Genomic DNA, 21,642 nt, shown 5'->3' with positions numbered 1-21,642 from the left:
TGGACAGCAGGGAAAAGAGTATCAGGACATGAAAAGGACTGAGTAGGGAGCACACAATGCAAGCTGAATCAAGAAAGCAAAGCAAATCAAACGAAGCCAACACACAATATCAAGAACTGTACATCCACGGCAAATTCGCGTGTGACGTTATTCGGAATCAAGACTCTACGAGCTAGCGGCAGGAGCAGGAGCGATATACGGAGGACTCCACCGTACAGACCGTAAGAATCTGACACCACAGTAACAAGACTTGATCTACACACAGAGACTCATTAAACTCGAGCTTCAAGAACTTTAATCATGTGACAAAGCATTCCTTAATGGCATACCGAGGGCCCACTTCTCCAAGACCAGGGGAAGAGACTTACAATAAACCGGTATTAAAAGATACCTTTTTATGTGCTGGCAGAGTGATATTTAAGTTGCAGACAGCTGTTTGAGGCAGTCCTTTTGTTGTCTTTGGTTCTTTCAGAAAAGATAGACGACCACAGGGCTCTTGGCTGGTGTCTCTAACCTAGAAGAATTTAGGTGGTTGACAGTTATAGAAAGAGACTTTTCTGAGGACTCCCGTCCGAACAAGAGTTAAACGGGTTTATCTGACAGAGCCCTTCAAGAGGCGGGCAAAGTAATGGGAAAAGATGGCGGTAACCATTACAGATCAACGGCGGTGGTCACGTGTGAACTCAGCGGGATGTAGAATGCCCGACTCCGAGATCAGACCCAGGGCGGCTAGGCCTGCTTGTTTCCCTGGCATTCTGCTGCACAGTCTGGGTTATATGCATTTGCTTCCCGTCCAATAATTTGTTTTCCTCAAGGCCTCGGTTTTAGCAACGACAATAACAGCAAATAACCAACACAGTAAACAGTTGTCCCATGTCCTGCTGTCCTCTGAGGAGGGGGAAGGTATCTCCAGAATGTCCTTGGGCTCCATCAGAAATGAAGATGGAACTTAAATACTGAGTTTGGATTTCATCCATTATTTCATTACTGGGCATTAACCAGATATGATGCATTTTACTAGTCTAGATTGTCTGGTCTTACAAACATCTGCTTGAACATAAATGATCATTGAGATGTTTAAAAGGTAAAGACTCTTTGTTACTAATTATAAAGCTTCCCTGGCTCAAAAAGACACTCGGGACAAAATCTGACCTTGTTCCTCTGAATTCAAATTTGGTGGGATATTTCAAACTGAATAAATCACTAGACTTTTTTTGTTCTGTTTTAAGAGCATTTTTTCTTTTTGTTCTGTTTTTTTTTTTGTTCTGTTTTAAGAGCATTTTTTCTTTTTCAAAATTCAGAGTCTCTGTTGATTTACCTTGATGGAAAATGGCAGTCTATTTTCTTTGAAAGCAAAGAAGTTAAAAACAAGTTGCTGTCCTCCTTTGGTAAGTGGGGCCAGATTTCCATAACAATCAACATAAATAGGTTTTCCTTCCAGAACCTTTTAGAATAAAAGAAATACATAATTTAATGTTAAATTAAGTTGAAAGAATTTTGAGATTTTTAAGTCACATAATATTAAAAGACTGATATATTTCTATGTCACATTTGTCTCCTTATTAGGAAACTACTTCTATGGTGTTATTTGCCACAAAAATAACTCTGCTGGCTCACAATTCAACTACTGTGATTGGAAACCAAAGCATGCACATGTACAAGACAGAATTACACATTCAGTTCTATTCTAGCAACTTTAGACATCTTTGAGAAAGTGCTGACATCACTTCTTCATACAGACTTTGAAAGGGTTTTTTGTTTGTTTGTTTGTTTTACTCAGATACTTTCACTGGGTTTAAAAATGGAAAATCATAGTAATGTGTAAAAGACCGTGACCATAAAAATAAGAGAACTCAAATCACCACAGAGAAGTGTAGACCATCATGTGGATTCCTTAGTACTACACTGTAACCAAGATAACCTCAAAGACACATAAAATAATTTGAGAATAAATCTATATCAGATTTTTGAATCAAAACCTGAAATCAAGAATGGGCTTGGTATTTCTGGTGAGTGCCGTTCTGACCTCAAAATAAAACCCCAGATCTGGGGAATGTAATAGAACGGACTTGTGTAAATAAGGTACCTCAATATCTTTGCTTCTGGCAACTTCCTCAAAATTCTCCTGCTGCTCTAAGGTTTTGTCCACTTTGTCATCTGTCATGCAGAAACAGCGCAGGCAGGATTCTACGGGGTCATTCATTTTGGCAAAAACAACGAACTTGGCCATATATGGAACACATATTAATTCCCTGTACAGTTGTGTGGCTAACCCCACGGTTTCTAAAACTTGATGGCAGTCTGCGAGCCAAAATCTGAGAAAAACAAAAACAAAACAGAGATGACAATGAGGTGATTTAAAAGCCAAATCATAAAGAAAATTCACCATTAAAATATTGGGGCATATAAGGGAACTACACCAAAACATTAACTTGTTCATTTGAAGAAACAACAAAGGTGTTTACTCCGTTTACAGAAGGTCTACGTTTATTATTTGTTATAATTTTCTAAGGAAAAGCTAAGGGGTCTTCTCTCTCTCTCTTTTTCTTCCCTTAAGATTCTGCTCCCCCACCCTTCCTTTCTACTCCTGCTTCAGAGTTTAATGTCTTACTTTATACTGGACGGAGCAAGAATTTTATGAAATGGAAATTCTATCGGTCTTTTTTCCTTGAAAGCATAACAGTTAAAAGCAAGTTGCCGTCCTCCTTTAATACTTGAGTCCAGATTTCCATAACAATCAACAGAAATAGGTTTTTACAAACTGCTAAGAACTAGAAGCAGCAAGTCTAGCACCGTATAGTATAGCCCCTTGTGAGAACTGGATAAGATGACTTACGCCAGTCAATTTTAAATTTCTGAGTTAGGCCCAATTTTGCCATCAAAATTTAAAAAAAAAATAATCATACTAGTATTGAGCACAAAAACTTTCACTTTCCAAAAGGTAGTAAAATGAATTCCTTAGTGCTTTTTGGAATCCTTTATTCCCATACCTGGCTGAAACATTGGTTGTAAAAGAGACACAATCCTTTATGAAGGTCAGGGGAGTTGTTCCTGTGATGTCTTCCCACTGAGCAGGTGAGGTGCCCCCTGGGAGAACAGAACAGATATGTTGACTTCATCATGGGAGGGGCTCCTGATAAAATCTGCATTATCGTCCTGTTTTTCCGGCACTGCCGTGAACTTGCAAACTTCAGCACGTTCAATCAATGGCAGGCTCTAAGGTTGGTCTTCCTCGCTACTCTCCTTCTGTGCTTTTACTGCCTTATGGTGATCTCCTTGTAAGACATTATAGTTTTAAAAACTTACTTTTCAGTTTGTCTGGCTATTAACGGATGGTTTAAATGGACAATCACAGGCTATCAAGTGCATTTTGTAAGTGCAATTTATAAGTGCAAAGAACTGTTGTTCAGAAAGACAATGTAATTCGTTCCTATTTTTTTATTTTTTAAAAAAAGACAAGAACTATCAAGAAAGCTAAGCAGCAGTGGATTTTGTACTGCCTAAATCATTTAATTTTCCAGGGTAAAAAGAGGAATCAGCCATTAAAACTCATAAAAACAAAACAAAGAAAAACAATCTTAATTTAGGACTTTCTGTTAAAAATCGTATTAAGTTAACCAAATGAACTAAGCTCTATTCCAGGTGCTCGTCACAAAATGTGTTCTCCTGTCCCTGCAGATTTGGTCTATTGGATTAAACTCGGGAACTGAGTGGTGAGAATCACGTCCTCTGCTCTGCCCTGCACCTGGTGCTCTGTGGGGCTTGTCTTCTCCAAAGTCTATCCAACTTCCTTTAGTCTAAAGGGTGTTACAAGGTCCACCAACTCTCTAGGTCCCCGAGAAATGACCTAGATGCTCTAGTAGATTCTGTATTATTTCAATAACCTCAAAAGAGCACTATTATTAATACTACTACTGAGTCATGATCTCAGCATCTTAAAGGAAGGTACGGGGATAATGCAGATGAGGTGATGGACAAGTCAAATGCTTTATTTATTTGTTTTTTTTCCTAGTCTCACAAAGTTGGCAAGGAAGCTTCGAAGGCTTTACGTCTCCGTACAGAATCACTGCAAGTTGCTAGCCTCAGCAGCAGGTGCCGTGACAAGGGGACCCCACCTGTGATGCTACAGAGCAGACGCAGGTTAGGTGTGGTGTCCCCCTTGTACCCATTGGCTACGCCTTCACCCGAGGGCGGGGGCACCGGAATGGTCATTGTGATAGGCTTATGGAATTTCCTTCTTCTTGGTTCCACAGTGACAATTGGGCTAAATGTTGCTTTGTTTCCAAGGATCTTTTTCACAATTTCATCAGGAACAGGCTGGGCCTAAAGATAGAGAAAGGACCGTAGGTGGAAGTTAACATTTTCTCTCATTGGAAAATTGACTTTTCAAGTGAGGAGAAAAAAAAAAATAAAAACAGATTCCCCCTTCAAAAAAAAAAAAAAAAAAAAAGTCTTTCTTCTTCATCCTTTCTCACTACTTCAGGAGGGCGTAAAAAAAAGAACCCAAACAACCTCATGCTGTAGCAGAAACTGGTCAGTGTATTTCCCCAACAGAATATGGAGGACACGAGCTTGTGTGACAGAGAGGCAGTTAAGTCTCACAACGGAGAAGTCTTTCGGGCTAATCCAAATAAAGATCGGCAAATACTGAGTCTAGTGTATCTTAAACCTATGTGGGATATCCAGTAAAAACATCACAGAGGAGATTTGTGCCCAGGTAAGAATTGAGTTGACTTCAGAGGTAAGTAACAAAAGCACATTTAAGATTTCAGTTCGAGATGACCAAACCTAACGTCTTCCTTTTGGCTTCTTTGCTATTTGGCAAGATACTCAATTTGGGAGACAGCTGAAGGGAACTTCCCGGCACTGAACTATAAGGCCATCTCCTTAGCTCCGAGTGGGAACTGAAGTCCTTCCCAGCGCTTACAGTACTTCACTCTAAAAAACCTCACAAGAAGAACCTCAGTCAAACTATTAATTACTATATTAATTGACACAAATTAAATTACTTTCCTTATTATTTTCTTTTTTCAGTAGGTTTAACTGAAACAAATAAATGTAAGAAAGACGACTCTTGCCAGGATGTTTAGTTAGCTTTCCAAACCCAAACAAGTTCCAACTGGGTTTGGATAAAACCCAGTATTTATGATGTACTTCCATCAATATCTGAAAGCTTGCAGGTTTCCTTATTACTGATTTTTATGAAATGGTGTCTTTCTTATAAACCAAGTCAAATGTGGTTTGTTTCTTTAATGGTGTATTTGCTCTTTGGAGCTCCAAATACCAATAACCTACAGTTAACAGAACAATCTTTCATCAGAACCAAGTAATACTTTTAAAAGAAAAACCCTAAAATACGTACCTTTATTGAATAAGCCACCGAGCTTACTTTATACTTAACGCTTTTCATTTCGAAATAGGTTAACGAATCCCCAAATGGCCCAGGGCTTTGATTAGCAATACCACCAGGATGAGTTAAAACAACTGTTTTCTGAGTGGAGCAAATGCTCACACGCTCTCACACAACATTTCGCACACGTTACCTGGAGGCCCACTCGAATCCTTTTGGTTAAAGCCCCCTCTGGGAAAGAAGCCTGGACGAGGGGCACAGTGGTACTGCTCAGAATTCCGCCTTCGGGACCAATCTGGTTGCTCTCCTGCTTAATCCTCGAAACCACGGCAAAATACTGGGGGAAGTCCTTTGTGATAATCCTGCAAATCCGCTTCTTCCCTAGCTCTTCTGGGCTGTCAAGTTCTGAAAAGACAAATGAATGAAAAAGCCATGAGAGTAAGTCTATCTTAAGATACCTTAAGATAAACTGATGTGTAATGTTGATAGATAAAACCACATATCCAGTAGTCTCAGCAGAGTTTCAAGGATGGAGAGAAAGCTATAGTGACTTTAAAAATAATATAAAGATTTGTAAAGATACTATAAAAGCTATACATATATAGTATTGTAGAGAAGTGTTTCTACTGAAGAGGAACGAACGTCTTCAAAAACTGAAATTTTACCTGCTATGAACAGAGCTCTCTACTCTTTGAGAAGAGAGACCTCCTTCTGTGATGACTTACAATAATATACCCTCAAACGGCCAAAGCAGGAGAGAGAAAAAAGCAGGGCTTCACAAGAAAGTAAGAACTTAAGGATGTCTAAAAGGCTCTAGAACTTTATTTGAAAGCCTCTTTAAGATATTTTTTAAATTGCCCAAATGATTAATATCATCATCTCCAATCTCTACCCACCGATAACCCTCATGCATCAAACTCAACCTATCCACAAATGGATAGGTTGATAGGATAAGTCTTTCCTTCTGTCCCCTTCCAAACTTACTTCTTCCCCTTTGTCCTAACTCTGGTAACGGACTTAGTTTGTCTAGTCCTCCTGTCTAATAGTTCGACTCACTTTCCTGGATACTTCACATCGAAAGGTGGAAGTCCAGCTGATTCCACGTGGCAATGGCTTGTTCTCTTGCCAGACCCCGTCTGAGCCCTCTTTGCCTTGCCTGGATCACTGAGTCACCTCCTAACCATCTCCCTGCCACTCGCCTCTCCTTACTCCAACTCATCCCCTACAGTGCAGCCCGATGGGTCCTCTCCCAAAAGCCAGATTTTATGCATAAAGCTGGTCAGTTTAACTGAAATAAGTGGTTTTTAAAATCATATGAAATAATAGCCATTTGAGACTAGCCAAGAGTATTTGGGAAAGATAGCTTTGAGAGGGAGAGTTTATCTTGTAAGATTTAAAAACTTATCTAGAAGTATCATAATAAAAGTTATATGGACAGACATATAAAAAATTTAAGAAATATATATATAAGATTAGACAAACAGATCAGAAGGATAAGAACAGAGCAAGAAATAGATTTAAATTTATATATATACACACATATATGGTATATATGTAAGTCCATATGTATCTACTTCTATATATTATATATTATGTATTTAAAATGAATATATTTAAATCAAAGTCATATATTTAAACTTCAAATCAGTGGGGGAAAGAGGTCTTATTTAAGATGGCATTGACACAAATGAAAATCTATTTGCAGAACAGAGCTAAATCACGATATCTTAGTATATATAAATTCCCACTGGATAAGAGACTTAACTACTTAAAAAAATTAAAGTGTTACCATAAAACAACCAAGAGAATGTTCAGCCATGGTTAGGAAAAATTTTTGTGTTCAAAGCTGGAAACCCAGAAGCCTAAAAGGTCGTTTTGACTATAAATATGTAAAGTTTTCCATGGCAAAAATAGTTAGCTTGAAAGACAAAAGGGAAACGAGAAAAGGTAACAGCCACACTCACACATAATGGATAGAAAGGCTCAATCCCCATGGGGGCTCCTGAGTTATCAGAGATGACAGATAAGCCAACAGAAAATGGCCAAATACTGTAAATGGGCGATTCATAGAAACTGAAAACTGGTCAGAAAAATATAAATTAAAAAGATCAAACTTGATAATTTGCATGGAAGTACTGACTTAAACAAGATACAACATAAATATTTGAGACTAGCCAAGGGTATTTTTGGAAAAATAAATTTGTAAGGCAAAACTGGAAGTATCATGTTAAAACAGTTATATGGGGACATCATGGGGGTGGGGGAGGGAGAAGTTATTTTAACATGATGATCGGCAAACATGTCTCTGAAGAGGTAATAATAGGTGAAAAATGCCAGGGAAGGAGGGAGCCAGGCTGGTAGCGACTGAGTGGTATAAAGGATATAAAGTGAGGAAAGAAGAAGATGCAGAGCAAAATGCATAGTCTGATCCTTTTCAGGGAAAAATGTAATCTGCACATTTGTATATTTTTACAAGAGAAATTTGCAGAAGAGACATTCTAAGCCCATTAGCAACTGGCCGCTTGAGAGGAATGGGCAAAAGGGAGGTGAGGACGTAAGAAGACAGTGGGTTTACATAGTTGGGGTGGGTTTGTTACAAAATTAAGGGAAAATTCCCAAATTTCGGAGAGGGATGTTGGTTTTGGTTTTGTTGTGACTCATAACAGCCCTCTCTTCAAACCTCTGAAACATACAGTATACGTCCTGCCATTTTGTAACTATGAACATGTTCGCCTCCTTCATCATAGGACTGAGATCATGGCTTACTTCCAATAGCAATTTATAAAAAGGTAAGATGGATGGTTAGATAAATGGATCAGTGACATTTTCTCATCTTATAGATTAACCATCAAACTCTGAGGTGGGGACGCCAAATTAATTGGCAAATGGGAGAAACAGGGTTCCACCCGTATCAGAATGGAACTAGAATTTGGCCCATTTTGTTTCATGACCATCTGCTTCTCCTCTGCTCTGTCCAAAACCAAATATTGCATTCTTAGTGAAAGCAAATAAAACAAAGGCAAATAATTAAAAAAAAAAAAGGTTACTATAGAAAGACAGGAAGGAAACAAAGATTTGCTCAGGAAAATATTCTGTCTGGGGAAGTTTTCACCTATTCAGCAACTGACAAAATCAAAGTTTTCCATACAGAGCAGATGTATTTCCCTCCCCATGGTTTGGCTTATTTTAAAAAGTCTGAGTTCCCAGAGTTCATAATTCACGCTGCATAATTCACTATCCGAACTGAGAGATAGTTCTGATCATGGTTTCAGTTGCTGTGTAACCCACCAGCCTCAGCTAAGCAGACATTTTCATTTTTTACCTCAGCCTCAAACTTATGATTATCTTCTCCTTTAGAAATAGTTTCGGACTCCACAGAGTACCAGCCATTTAGGAAGACGCTGCCGTGAAATTACATCCTTCAAACAAGACAAATTTCCTGACTCTGTGTGTAACAAGCCGCATATCCCGTGAATATGACGTTTCCTCAACATCAGTCTGCACCCACCAGGGGCAGTGAGGCACCTTCTGAGGAACGTGGAGCAATACATCCTTCTTAGCTGTGTGTGTGTGTGTGTGCGTGTGCGTGTGCGTGTGTGTGTGTGTGTGAGTGCTGCATGTACCATTGTGCAGAGTTAAGGGGGAGACAGCCGTATCACCCCTGGAAACTCTAATAGCTAAGGACTGGGAAGAGTGGCCCCTTTGTGTCATGGAGGCACCCAGGCCACACCTCTGCTCTGTTGCCTTGGATAAAGCATTAAAACCACCGCAAATATAAAGCGAGCATGTCCATCTCAGACGCAGCAGATGAGTGGGAAATGGAGAAGGTTGGGGTTCTGACGCTGCACTTGACTTCTAATGTCTTTTAGGATTTGCCAGTGGTTCTGGGACACTCTGTGTTGTGCCCACTCTATTTTAAACCTTCTAGCAATTTCTCTGTCACCATGAATATTTGCATAATTATTGGTCTTCAATGATATCTTTCAACAGTTTTTTTAAAAGATTTATTTATTTATTTAAAAGAGAGCAAGCCCGTGAGCAGGAGGAAGGGCAGATGGAGAGAGAGTTAATCTCAAGGAGACTCGGGGCTCCACACGGGGCTCGATCCCACAATCCATGAGATCACGACCTGAGCCGAAATCAAGAGCCCGACGCTCAACTGACCCACCCAGGAGCCCCTTTTAACAGGTATGTTATTAACAGGTATTTTAAAGATAAGCCTTGGTCCAAAGAAACAACTACTGTGTGAATTTCAGACATTGGAATCCCCAAGCATCATTCTTTAAACAGTGGGATACACATGTCGCCTTCTTGAATTATTCAGATTCCCAGGCCTCTGCCTGATGAAATGGAGAAAAGATACCTTCCCTCAACCAGGTTACATTCTGTTTCTATGTGTACTTATTTTTAACTTTTTTCTGAGAATAGAAGTCAATACAAATGTAAAAATTACAAAAAGTATTGGTTTATAAGAAGCATAATCTCTTTAACGACTAGAGTGGAAGGCTGGGCTATTATGCACAGGGAAAGCTGCATAAGTAAGACCATGATGGAGACAGCAGGGACACGTGAGAGGCAAGAGCCCGAAGGGAAAACCAGGCGGTAAGATTACCACGGAATTCTTACGAGCTGAAGACCTATCACAAGATCTTACTGGTCATCGTACAGGACAAAGGTTAAATAAATCATGATATATTCATACTATGGAATACTGTGCAGTATTAAAAAGAATGGGGTAGAAGCATACACTTTAATATGTTAATCTCTAGCCCATATTAAGTGGAAAAGTTGCAAAAAAAAAAGTGATCACAATCAACTAATCCCATCTTTACATGTCTCCGTATAAATTCACATAATTCATACAAAATTTCGGGGAAGGGGAAAGAAGGGGAAAATTATAATGATTGCATACTTGTGTATTACTACATGGGTAAGAATACTAATACTAGTATTTAATAGTATGATGTACATAAATTTAATAAATGATATAGCAGAGTATTAATACTTTATAGATTCAACTTTATACTTTATAGATTCAACTCGAGCAATTTTTTGTCTATTTCTCGCTTTAAAAAAAGGAAAGTGAAGCACAGTCATGACATGATCTTAGCTGTGTGTTTCAGGTAACTAACAACCCAGCCGACTAGGGGAGCCTGCAGGAGGGATGAACGCTCTCTACACTCAGCTACTGGGAAACCCTACCCCCGGCCACATCCCCCTTCGTGAGTACCTTACCACGAGGCTTTTTATTCTATTTATAATTTTGATAAACTATGAATGTATATCAAAATCAGATTTTCTTTTCAGAAAATGTGAAGTGACCAGTTAAATTACACTAAATTAACTGATGCCTGATTGAGGCCTGGTACATTGTAGGTATTCAACTCGTATCCACTGAACAAAGACCTCACTGGGAATCAGTAAGACTCACACTTTTTGTACCAAAGAACCACATAATTCTTTAAATCTTGCTTTACAATATATGTAGTAGTAGAGACCGGTTACTGTTTGCTCTTTTAATAGTTTTTTTTTTAATTGTATGTGGAAAGTGACTCTTGTCTTTCTACTTTTTAATTCACAGTAAATTTTATTACATCCATGTATTTAGAAGAGAAATTACTGTTGACTTAATGGATGTTTACCCAAAGGGTGTCAAAAATTTAGAAGAATATAAAACTCTTCTGAAAGTCCTATGTTGCAAACTACAAAGGTATGTCAGAAAAGTCAGACTTCCAGGCAAACAGTGATAAAGTCTGATAATGTAAAAATGAACAATGCCAATATTCTTTCCAGGACTGAATTTATTTGTATTCAGATTTTAAAATGGTTTATTACTTACGTCAGAGAGCAGGAATGTATTACCAAGGATCTTTGCTTTGCTCCCACTCTTGACATAGATAACCCCCCCAAAATATTCTACAAATGTGATACCTGTGTCCCATTCATACCCAAAGGGAACCCAGCTTGTGTGTGCCCCAAACTGGCTAGATTATGAGCAACACCAGCGATATCTATTAAAGGCACAGATTCCCCGCCTTCTCTTGTGGAGATTCTGACTTGGTAGGCCAGGGTGGGGGACGGGGGCACCTGGAAAGCTACTTTTCACACTCAATTCGGGAGACTTTCTGACTTGATACACGTGGGAGGTGAAGTCTTAATAGACTCTCACCAGTATCTGTCCTTAAAAACTCAGAACCCAAATTATTAAAAACATGACAAGAGGGTCCTATGAAAAACATCTCAAGGATGGTTCACTGTTAGAAGAAAAGCTTGTGGGGCAATAATGTCCATTCGTTTTAAATGGCTTTGCTTTTTAAAAAAAATTTTTCTATACCCTTTGGTAGCTATAGAATTAAAGGAGAAAATGACATAAAAATAGAGAGCTTCTTACCTGGGGTAACTGATAATGCCATAGACTCCAAAAGGACCCTGAATCCCCCTCTGTTTAATCTGCTACTGTTTTCACAAGAAAATAAGATTCAAGAGAAAAGGAAGAGGTACATTTGAAACAGGTAGTTTTGGTCAGGTGGAATGTTAAAATTTACACTTACTGAATGTCTACTTTGTGACAGGTGCGTTACTATTTTTCCCACATAGCAGTTGGTAAAGAGGATGTCTAAAGTTCCAAGAAAGGAAGCGACTTGCCCAAAGTGACCTGTCTGCTTTAGAGCTTAGAAGCTAGGTCCAGGAAGAGGGTGGGGGAACAGGGGCGAAGTTACACAGACATGAACTTCACCCACTATTTAACACAGTGTCTTTGCAGACCAGCTAGCACAGGGGTGGTGGTTGATAAGTGGATGAGTAATAGACAGATACACAGATATCCTGGTCCAGAAGGTGACATGGCTTCTTACTAGCCCACTCTATGAGCAGAAAGCCCTGATTATAGTGGCATTTTCTGCTGTGCAAGAAATGGAAGCTAATGTCCTATAGTTTCCTTAACTCACTGATTAATGATACATTTCTTAAGCACCTTGTAACTCATTTGGTTTCTTTATAGGCAAAAAGTGGGGCAGCTCCCTCTGTAACTGAGATTTTGCAACAGAGCAATAAGAATAAAAAAATGCCTTGCAAATATAGATGGTTATGGAGATCATAATACAATGAAGCACAAATAACAGGACAGAAATCATGTTCCCACTAAATGAGTTAATATTTCAAATGATCATCCTTGATCAGCTTTGCCTCACCTTACCTGCACGTGATTAAATGTCTCAATAACCTGCTCGAATGGGACCATGGTTCTTTTTCTTAGACCAAATTTGTTTTCTGAAGGCTGTTTGTGAGTGTGAAGGTCAGGTTTGAGTGTGAATAGCCTAAAGAAGGAATACAACCTCAAGTCTTCACAAAGGATGATTTCTATACTTACAGTTCAATTTCTTTTTTTTTTTTTTTAAGATTTTATTTATTTATTTGACAGACAGAGATCACAAGCAGGCAGAGAGGTGGGCAGAGAGAGGGGAAGGGAAGCAGGCTCCCCGCTGAGCAGAGAGCCCGATGTGGGGATCAATCCCAGGACTCTGGGAGTGGAAGGCAGAGGCTTTAACCCACTGAGCCACCCAGGTGCCCTACAGTTCAGTTTCTAGTTAGGTGAATATTCTGTGCAGCATGCTTCTCTAAAGAGAAGTATTTGATACAGGGAGTGGGGGAAAATGGAGTCCTAGAATGTTAGAATTCAAAAGGGCGAGCTAGTCAGTCTAAGGCTGTGGAAGTCAGTGGAGACAGGTGCCTTGGGTTCAGATCCAGCCCTCGACCAGTGAGCTTGGACTTTGGACAAGTTCCTGATCTTTGAAGCTTATATTCTTTGTCTCTAAGCTGAGGACAGGAAAAGTTTCCTCTGGGGTAGACAAATCATAGAAAACCACCAGCACAATTCTGTTCATGTAATAATTTAGGTTACAAATTCTTTCCAAGGTCACACTGTTTTGGAGTAGAGGAGAACCAGAAAAACACTCTGTGGCAGATCTAAGGTTGGATTAAAACAAAACAAGCCCCCATATGACCTTACCTCTGTATTTCTACAGTATATAAATATATAAAAATTTAAAAAAATGTTACCTTAACTCTGTATTTCTACAGCATATAAATCTTGATTGATATCATTTTAATTTCATTCCATTTTTCAAAAGAAAGTTTCACCAATAACAGAAAATTAAGTATAAGAATTTATAGATTAATTGGGAGAAATGAAGGAAATAAAAGACAAGTCTGTATCATTCAACTCTGGCTATCGAATATGTGGAAGAGTAGAGCACTTAGAATATTGTCAGATATTGCCAAATATTTCAGAAAACTGCAGACATTCATCTCCATGGAATTCAAGTTCAGCTTCACCTGAATATGCAAACTTTCTAATAAGCCTGTCCAAGATGTTGCAGGAAAAAAAGCCCAAAACCAAGTGGTACAATTGACCCTTCCTCCTTAATGTAAACATAATAGAAATCTTTTCAATGTTGCTCAACTTTTATTTTGAAATAATTATAGAGTCATGGAAAGTTGCAAAGAGTACAGAGAGGTCTCATGCACATCTATAATTTGAGTAATTTTTAAAAAAGATTTAATGGATTTATTAGAGAGAGAGACAGAGAGCCGGGGAAGGACCAGAAGAAGGAGAAAGAGAATCCCTAGTGGTACACGTATGGGGCTCAATCCCAGGACCCTGAAATCACGCGTGACCTGAGCTGAAACCAAGAGCCAGATGCTCAACTGACTGAGCCACCCAGGCGCCCCTACAATCTTAGTAACTTAACTTATATTCTTATTTGGTTCTGGCATCTGCTTTATGCCTGCCTGCATCAGCATGATTTTGCATCTTTAACTATGCAAGAAGATGCAACACCTTCTTTGTTACTCAGATTTGTACAATGTATTGAGTGTTAATGATGAAGCATGTCTAGAAACAATGATGTATCTATGTGTTTTCCCCTCCAGTTTAAGCAATCTATATAATTTCTGACAATCCTATTTCTTAGAAGTATTTTTAAACGAATTTCTAATCATTATTTGCCCTTTCCCTGACCCAGACCTCCTCTCCTCATTTGGCTGTATCCCTTCCTTTAGAAAGTTTCATTCTTTCTTGGGAATGGGTTGCTGAATTATTAAGAAAATGTATTGTTGAAAGTGGGGACAGATGCCTGGATACAAAGCATTCATGTTTCCATTCACTCAACATGGTGAGATGACAGTCCTGCGCTAAGAGCTGTCCCAGGCACTGGGCATATGGCTGTCAACAACTAAGTCAGAACCAGTCCCTCTCCACAGGGACTTCACAGCATATCAAGGAAGACAGCAAAATTCAAAGTTGCTTGTTACAGAAGATGACCGGCCAGGTGTCGTGGCCATATTTACCAGGTGGATCTCACTTACTCTGGGGTTTAGGGAAGGCTTTCTGGGAGAGAAGTCAGGGAGCGGGTGTCTGGTCATGTCGGAATAATCATTCCAAGGTTTTTCTCCAGGATTGCAGAAACCTTACATTCTCGGCATCTGCTTCTCTATGTGTATTTTCCAGGAAAATGTTCTTCCATATTTGCTTACTTTTCCACTTAGGTAAATAAAAAAGCATGGCTTTCAGGCAATTAGCTCCCTTATGTCACTTTCTTCAACCTTTTGTTTAAATCACTACTAGTATATCCAGGAAGACAAACCGTATGATCCTGCGTTCAAAATCAGGATCATATATAATGTTTGAAAGTTGAACACCATAAATCAGTAACAGTGTGTCCAGCAGATAAAGAAACACACTGAACTCCAGGGGGCCTAGACTTGCTGTGTCTGGCATACTGGCCTCCAGCCACATCCACACTGAAGTAGTAAGGCTTACACCCAATCTCTCAGACTTGCTTCCCTGTCCTCAGAAGGCTAAGAGCCCCCTTCTGTCTGACATGTGGGTCAGGGGTTTGACATCATTGTTTTGACACACAAATGTATCATAAAGACATCTAAATGCCGGCAAGTTCACATACACAGGCATCCATAAAACCGTCATTATTAACGCTCATTTGCTTTGGTCCCGTTCTCATTTCCTGGCCAGTCGGTGTGGGAAACTGTTCTAGCACAGGTTCCTTTTCTTTTGCAACGTGGTAGGGGTCATGCAACTGATTTAAACTGAGTTTCATGGCCACAGATATAAAGTCAGTCAGTATTTTGTTATGGTTTACCAGACACTATTTTGTATGCACTGCCCACCTCCCCCCGTGCCTCCCCCCGCTCCGTAACACAATTTTGATTTGGTTAAGTTCAATTTTACTTTTTCCTTCAGAATTTTTCAAGTTTGTTAACAGATCTGTCCAACAGATGGTGCTGTGTACAACATTAAGCTAGGCATTTCACTTCTCGGGGTTTAGCTGTTGCTAAAATCGGGACTTGAGGCTTTAAGGTTACTCTTTGTCTCCCGGCTGATAAATTAAAAACAAGTTCAACCGAGATGAACCAAAATAGCAATTTTTAACTGAGAAGTATGTATTTTATGTAGTTACTGTTGATACAGTTAGATAATAAATTATGGGAAATTTGTTTTCTGGTAACATAACATCATAGCTATCAATTTCTCTTTCCCGCTGCAATTTACAAAAAGAAATAGCATAATTATTTCATCTGAAGTGTATTATTTTAAACTTTCACTCCGTCTCATGGGAAAGTGAAGCAATGACAACAGCAAGGAAACATTTTCCTGGCATTTGTAGCATTGTTTGGGGACCTTCACCCACACTTGATTCCAATACAGTGGTTGGGGTTTTAAAGTAACAGCATAATCCTTATATCCTCAAAGCTTTCTTGTGATGCTTAGGTAGCAATGATCTTGACTTTAAAACCTAATAAATGTGGCTACATGAGTCTACACACTGTCCAGAGGAGTACTATCTAAAAAAAATATATAATGCAAGCCACATTTGTAATTTTAAATATCCTTTTTTTTTAAGATTTTTATTTATTTATTTGACAGACAGAGATCACAAGTAGGCAGAGAGGCAGGCAGAGAGAGAGAGGAGGAAGCAGGCTCCCCACTGAGCAGAGAGCCCGATGCGGGACTTGATCCCAGGACTCTGGGATCATGACCTGAGCCGAAGGCAGAGGCTTAACCCACTGAGCCACCCAGGTGCCCCTATAATTTTAAATATCCTTATAGCCACTGGAAAAATAAAAAGGAACAGATAAAATTAATTTTAATATTATTTTCTATTTAGCCCAGAATATCTAAAATATTGCCACTTCAACATGTAACTAATGTAAAATTATTAATCAGATATAGATTTGTGGGGTGGGATATACTTTGTATATCTGCTGTGTTTTCCACTCACAGCACATCTCTGTGTATAGTTCCGCGTGCTCTGAGCCACATGCAGCTAGTGGTGACCATAGTGATGGTGCAGGATGGGAGCATTTCTCCAGCTCTGCAATTCTGAGACCTCCAAGGATGAGAGATTCTTCTGCTAATCAATACTCCCAGTTCCAGCAAAATCACAAAACACCCCCTGGGATCTAACATTGGAGGCACAATTTTAAACACGTTCAACGGAACTCCATGAGCTTAATTAACTGAAGATTTTAAACAAACTTATTACAAAGTGGATTCAACCTGGTGCACTTTAAAGATGATGTTTTGGGGGGAGCAGAATGAGTATTTTTTGTGTTGCACTATCTTTTTCTCAGCAGAGACATGACAAGTGCTTGAACAAGACCTATGTCTGCTGCCAAAGAGGAAAGTTGTTCCTGCCACGTGATATCCTAGCGGTAACAGCAGGTTTGTCATACCCAGACCACCTGTCTTCTGTCATTCTAGCCTCTTACTTCAGTAGGAGCTTTGCTAACACACCTGCTTCATTAGCGTAAACATCAATACACTTTTGTCTCTGGGATCACCAGTGGCAGAAATAAATCTTAATTCCACTGTATTTTGCAATGACTGTTTTTTCCTGAATGCATCTCATCTCCTTTTGAGTCACAGAAGAACTAAGATGGTACCTTGATGAGTCACGGAAATTTTAAATAGCAGCTAACATTTATGTAACATTTTTACTCCACACAGAACACTTTCAGAGACATCCTTCATTTGAGAACACAGAAAGGCGAAGGAGTATTACAGAGAAACAGCTAAATTTGGAGGCAGAAGTCTGGATTTTAGAAGTCTAGATCTAGATCTTTTTATATTTCCTGACTGGGTGGTGGTGATGGGGAGGTAAGAACCAGGACCAGGGCCTCGGTTAGCCTTATGTGACCTGGAAGAGGGAGCCATGGGGGCGGACACCGCCCTGCCGGTAAATGACTTGGGAACATTAGGTTAAGAGATTTTGTCCTGCAGCCACTGTTGGAGCAGATGGCTCGGGAGGAGAAGAGTCAGGATTTTAGCTCCGACCTGCTCTCCTGCACAACCGTACGTAGCAGCGGCAATGAATCCTAACACCAACTGAGCGGTTCTCATGTATCGGGCCTTGGGTGAAGAACTTTACATAGATTAGCTTGTCACTTTCCCCTTGGTTCTCTGTGAGGGACCCTCACTTTACAGACTGAAACTAAAGTTTAGGGAGATTGAGTGCTTGGTTAGGGTTGCACCAGGTCAGGATGGGAATTCCAGTCTACGGGACATCCACAGATCCTGATCTAACCACATTACACCGGGAAAATTATCCTCCTCCTCGAACCGGTCTTGCCCTGAAGTTGCTCTGACTACCGAGTTATTCTAACTCCTCAATTCTAACTACTAAATTGTGCGTTTGGAAAAGCTTTGCACGTTCTGAAATACTACAGAGCCATAACCTCATTTTCATGATTGTTTAGTCAAAATCTGTTATCAAAATTTGGGTTAAGATGATTTTTAAATATTTGGGTTTTAAGATTAGTTATAAAGTTATAGTTATATTAGTTATAAAGCAGGATTCATTTATGTAAGAGGGTTAAAAAGGAGACATTTATGAAGGGCAACTGGGTGGTTCAGTCCGTTAAATGTCTGCCTTTGGCTCAGGTCAGGATCTTGGGGTCCTGGGATTGAGCTCCCTGCTTGGCGGGGAGTCTGCTTCTCCCTATCCCTCTACCCCTCCCCACTGCTCATGCGTGTGTTCTCTCTCTCTCTCAAATAAAAAAATAAAATATTTTTAAAAATAAATAAAATTGTAGCAAAGAAACTCTTTCTACTATTTCCAAGATAGTACACAGAATCTGGGATGGAGGGTTAAATCATCATTTCTTTTAAACATCTGAGAGATGCCCTGAGTATGGCAGCACTGGGGGCATCATTGACGAAGCAAAGATAGGACTAATTCCTATTTGAAAATTGGTTTATTCAAAACAAAATGAACACAAGTCAGCATGAGATCATGGAAGTCCATTCCATAAATAAACCTTATTTAAAAAATTTAAAATTTAAATTTAAAAAATTTAAAAAATTTAAATTTAAAAATTTAATTTAATTTAATTTAATTTGTGACTGTTAGGACATACTATAATCTATACTCAAAAACGAAGGAGAACATATTAGAACTCAGCGTCTTTGCTAGAACTACAGTGTCTGATGAGGTAGCGAGTGGCTATGTTTGGCCATCTGAAATCAATGAAACAAAATTAAAGATTACCCTCCTCAGCTGCACTAGTCACATTGGCAGTACTCCCAAGTCACACGACCAGCGATTACCATTGGACAGCACGCATATAGAGTATTTCCATCATCGTATAAAGTTCTCTCGGATGGCACTGTTTAAGAATGCTCAGGATTGGGGACGCCTGGGTGGCTCAGTTGGTTAAGCGGCTGCCTTCGGCTCAGGTCATGATCCCAGCGTCCTGGGATCGAGTCCCACATCGGGCTCCTTGCTCTGCAGGGAGCGTGCTTCTCCCTCTGCCACTCTGTCTGCCTGTGCTCGCTCGCTCTCTCTCTCTCTCTCTGACAAATAAATAAATAAAATCTTAAAAAAAAAAAAAAAAAAGAATGTTCAGGATTCTTCCTAGAATATTGTTACTTTCTCAAAAGTTTCCTCAAAGTAAATGCTCCTCTTTAATTTTTTTTTTCCCGGAGATTAACATTAATGATGTTTGGAGTAGAGGAAATAGACTAATGAGAACGTTTTCTCCAGAGAGCTAAATAATTTTAACGAGGTTCCTCTTCCTGCCCCTCACCGGCAATGAGGGGGAGCCTAAATCAGTGCTGTGTCTGATACTGGGGGTTCGAAGGTGGTTAAGACACGTGCCCTACCCTCAGGAGGTTACAGTATTAAGGTAGCTATCCATTAAAAAAAAAAAAAAAAAAAAAGAAGAAAAGAAAATCCTTGTGTACCAGAGGCTACATTTCAATAACCAGTGATCTATGATGCTGGCATTTAAGAAACACTAGAAACATGGGAGCATCTGGGTGGTTCAGTCAGTTGAACAACCAACTCCTGGTTTCAGCTCAGGTCATGGTCTCAGGGTTGTGGGATCGAGCCCCGCATCAGGTTCCACGCTCAGGGGGTAGTCTGCTTAACATTCTCTCTACCCCTCTCCCTCTGCCGCTCCCCCTGCTCATGTTCTCTCTCTCTCAAATAAATAAATAGGAAAGTAAAATCTTTAAAAGAAACCACTAGAAACATGAAAATATTTATATACTCTATTGTCCTTAAATCAAAATAACTACCTTCTCTGGAAGACCTACTTCTCCTCATCTCTCCATTTTTAAATCCTGAATCATCTCTATTCTTTTACTATTTTCAAAATGCTAATTCAATTCATTCTCTAGGATGTATTCTTTTCAAAACTTTTAATTGTGTTTTCTTATCAATTTCCCTATAAGAGAATGACTACACTTCATGCTTCAAATTAAGGTAATAAAAATTAGAAATCTTAATTATTACTGCATGTTCCTGTTAGAAACCATTTGAAGTTATAGATGGCATGTGATCTAAATGTCAGTATCATATATAAATACGACTATTCTTCTGGACCTTAAATCTAGGGGTTTGTAGGAATTTTCCTCTTTAAGTTTATTTTCTTCTCCACAGGACACACATTTCTAAAACCAGTGGGGCACGGTTACGTTTTTGAAAACAAGATAGAACAAGATTTCAACACCAGCATTGCTGCTCAGAACTTTAGTTCCCTCACCTGTAAAGTGTGATTAAAACTACCTACTTTATAGTACTATAGTTTTAAGTTTTCATATAGAAAGGAATTTATCACTGCCTCGCGAATGGTAGAAACTCAACAACTGCAAGTTTCCTTCCACCCCATTGTAAAAAACATCTTTAAATTCCTGGTTGGCTGCGATGAACCGTGTCGTATACAGAACCTCTGGCAGGGCAATTCTCCCCTCTAGAATGAATAGTGACAACAGCTGATATTTACTGACGGCTTATAGAGTGTCAAAGGCTGTGTTTCACAAGTGCTTCACAGAATTATTTTTTCCCAGTCACAACCCTACAAAGGAAGGAAGGTGACCTCCACTTTACAGAAATGAGAGAAGCTTGCAGGGACCAAAGAACGTGCCCACGGTCATCCCTCAAATACCTGAGTCGGTCCAGCTCCTTTGTCCTTCCTTTGAAACCAGGAGACTATGCAGATGCCTTCCAAAAGCCAGTAAATTCAATGCTAAGACAGTGAATTTTATGGTATGTGAATTATATCTCCAATAAAGCTGTTCTTTAGAACTGCTGAATTTGTAGTGATTAGGAACTCAGTATAAAGATTCACTCTGTGGTGAACTTGGTCTCTGATTGCTTTTGACCTTTTTAAAGGAAACCTCGCATCAAAACAAGTCTATTCCCAACATCTGGTCAGAAAACCTGCTTGGTTCTGAGGGTCAGACAGCTGAGGGAGGTGACATGCTCCGATGACGGTGACAAGCTCAGCCATGTGGGCTTACTAGGAGTCACAGAACACGACCCAGATTCCAATAACTAGCCTGCAACTTATTTTTTTTCCGTGATGACTGCCCAACAGAAATTAAAAATTCGCAAAGAATGTTGAAATTTTCAGGGGCAAAACGGAGATACAGGAAAGGATCCGGAAATAATAATTCCAAAAATAAAATGCAAATGTATTTCCTTAAAAATGTCCTGCATGCTTTGCATACCTTCCATTATTATTAACCTCCCCCTTACACGTCTTGCACTTAGAAGACTCTCTTGGGTTTTGGAAAGATGAACGTATTTGACTAGAGGCCGAAAGAATCAGTGCAATATCCGTACATTAGTATTGTGAGAAAAAAAAGGCTGTCCGATTAAAAGGAGTTTCCTGCCTGAGATTCAGAAAGCAGCAACAAACGCCGGGGGCTGCAGACTCCCAGGTCAGAACACAACGTTCAAGCGGCATGAACTTCAACGCGGCCAGGCCTT

At 39.5% G+C, this 21,642-nt stretch overlaps 1 protein-coding gene across 1 annotated transcript in view; it reads right to left on the bottom strand.

The window, feature by feature from the left end:
* The window catches only part of ANK3 (ankyrin 3), a gene marked incomplete at its 5' end in the record, with an annotated part of 330,132 nt that overhangs the window by 49,832 nt on the left and 258,658 nt on the right, over positions 1-21,642 (bottom strand). The window contains 7 exons of the mRNA XM_080822938.1: positions 392-514; positions 1,319-1,444; positions 2,087-2,315; positions 2,991-3,087; positions 4,116-4,323; positions 5,544-5,755; positions 8,639-8,751. Coding sequence (XP_080679064.1) covers positions 392-514; positions 1,319-1,444; positions 2,087-2,315; positions 2,991-3,087; positions 4,116-4,323; positions 5,544-5,755; positions 8,639-8,751 — 1,108 coding nt within the window. The remainder of the gene's footprint in view (positions 1-391; positions 515-1,318; positions 1,445-2,086; positions 2,316-2,990; positions 3,088-4,115; positions 4,324-5,543; positions 5,756-8,638; positions 8,752-21,642) is intronic.

The sequence above is a fragment of the Martes martes genome, assembly GCF_963455335.1.
Source record: "Martes martes genome assembly, chromosome: 14".
In the NCBI taxonomy this organism is placed as follows: domain Eukaryota; kingdom Metazoa; phylum Chordata; class Mammalia; order Carnivora; family Mustelidae; genus Martes; species Martes martes.
Note: the sequence above shows the minus strand (reverse complement) of the source record. Positions and strands in the feature narration are given on the sequence as shown.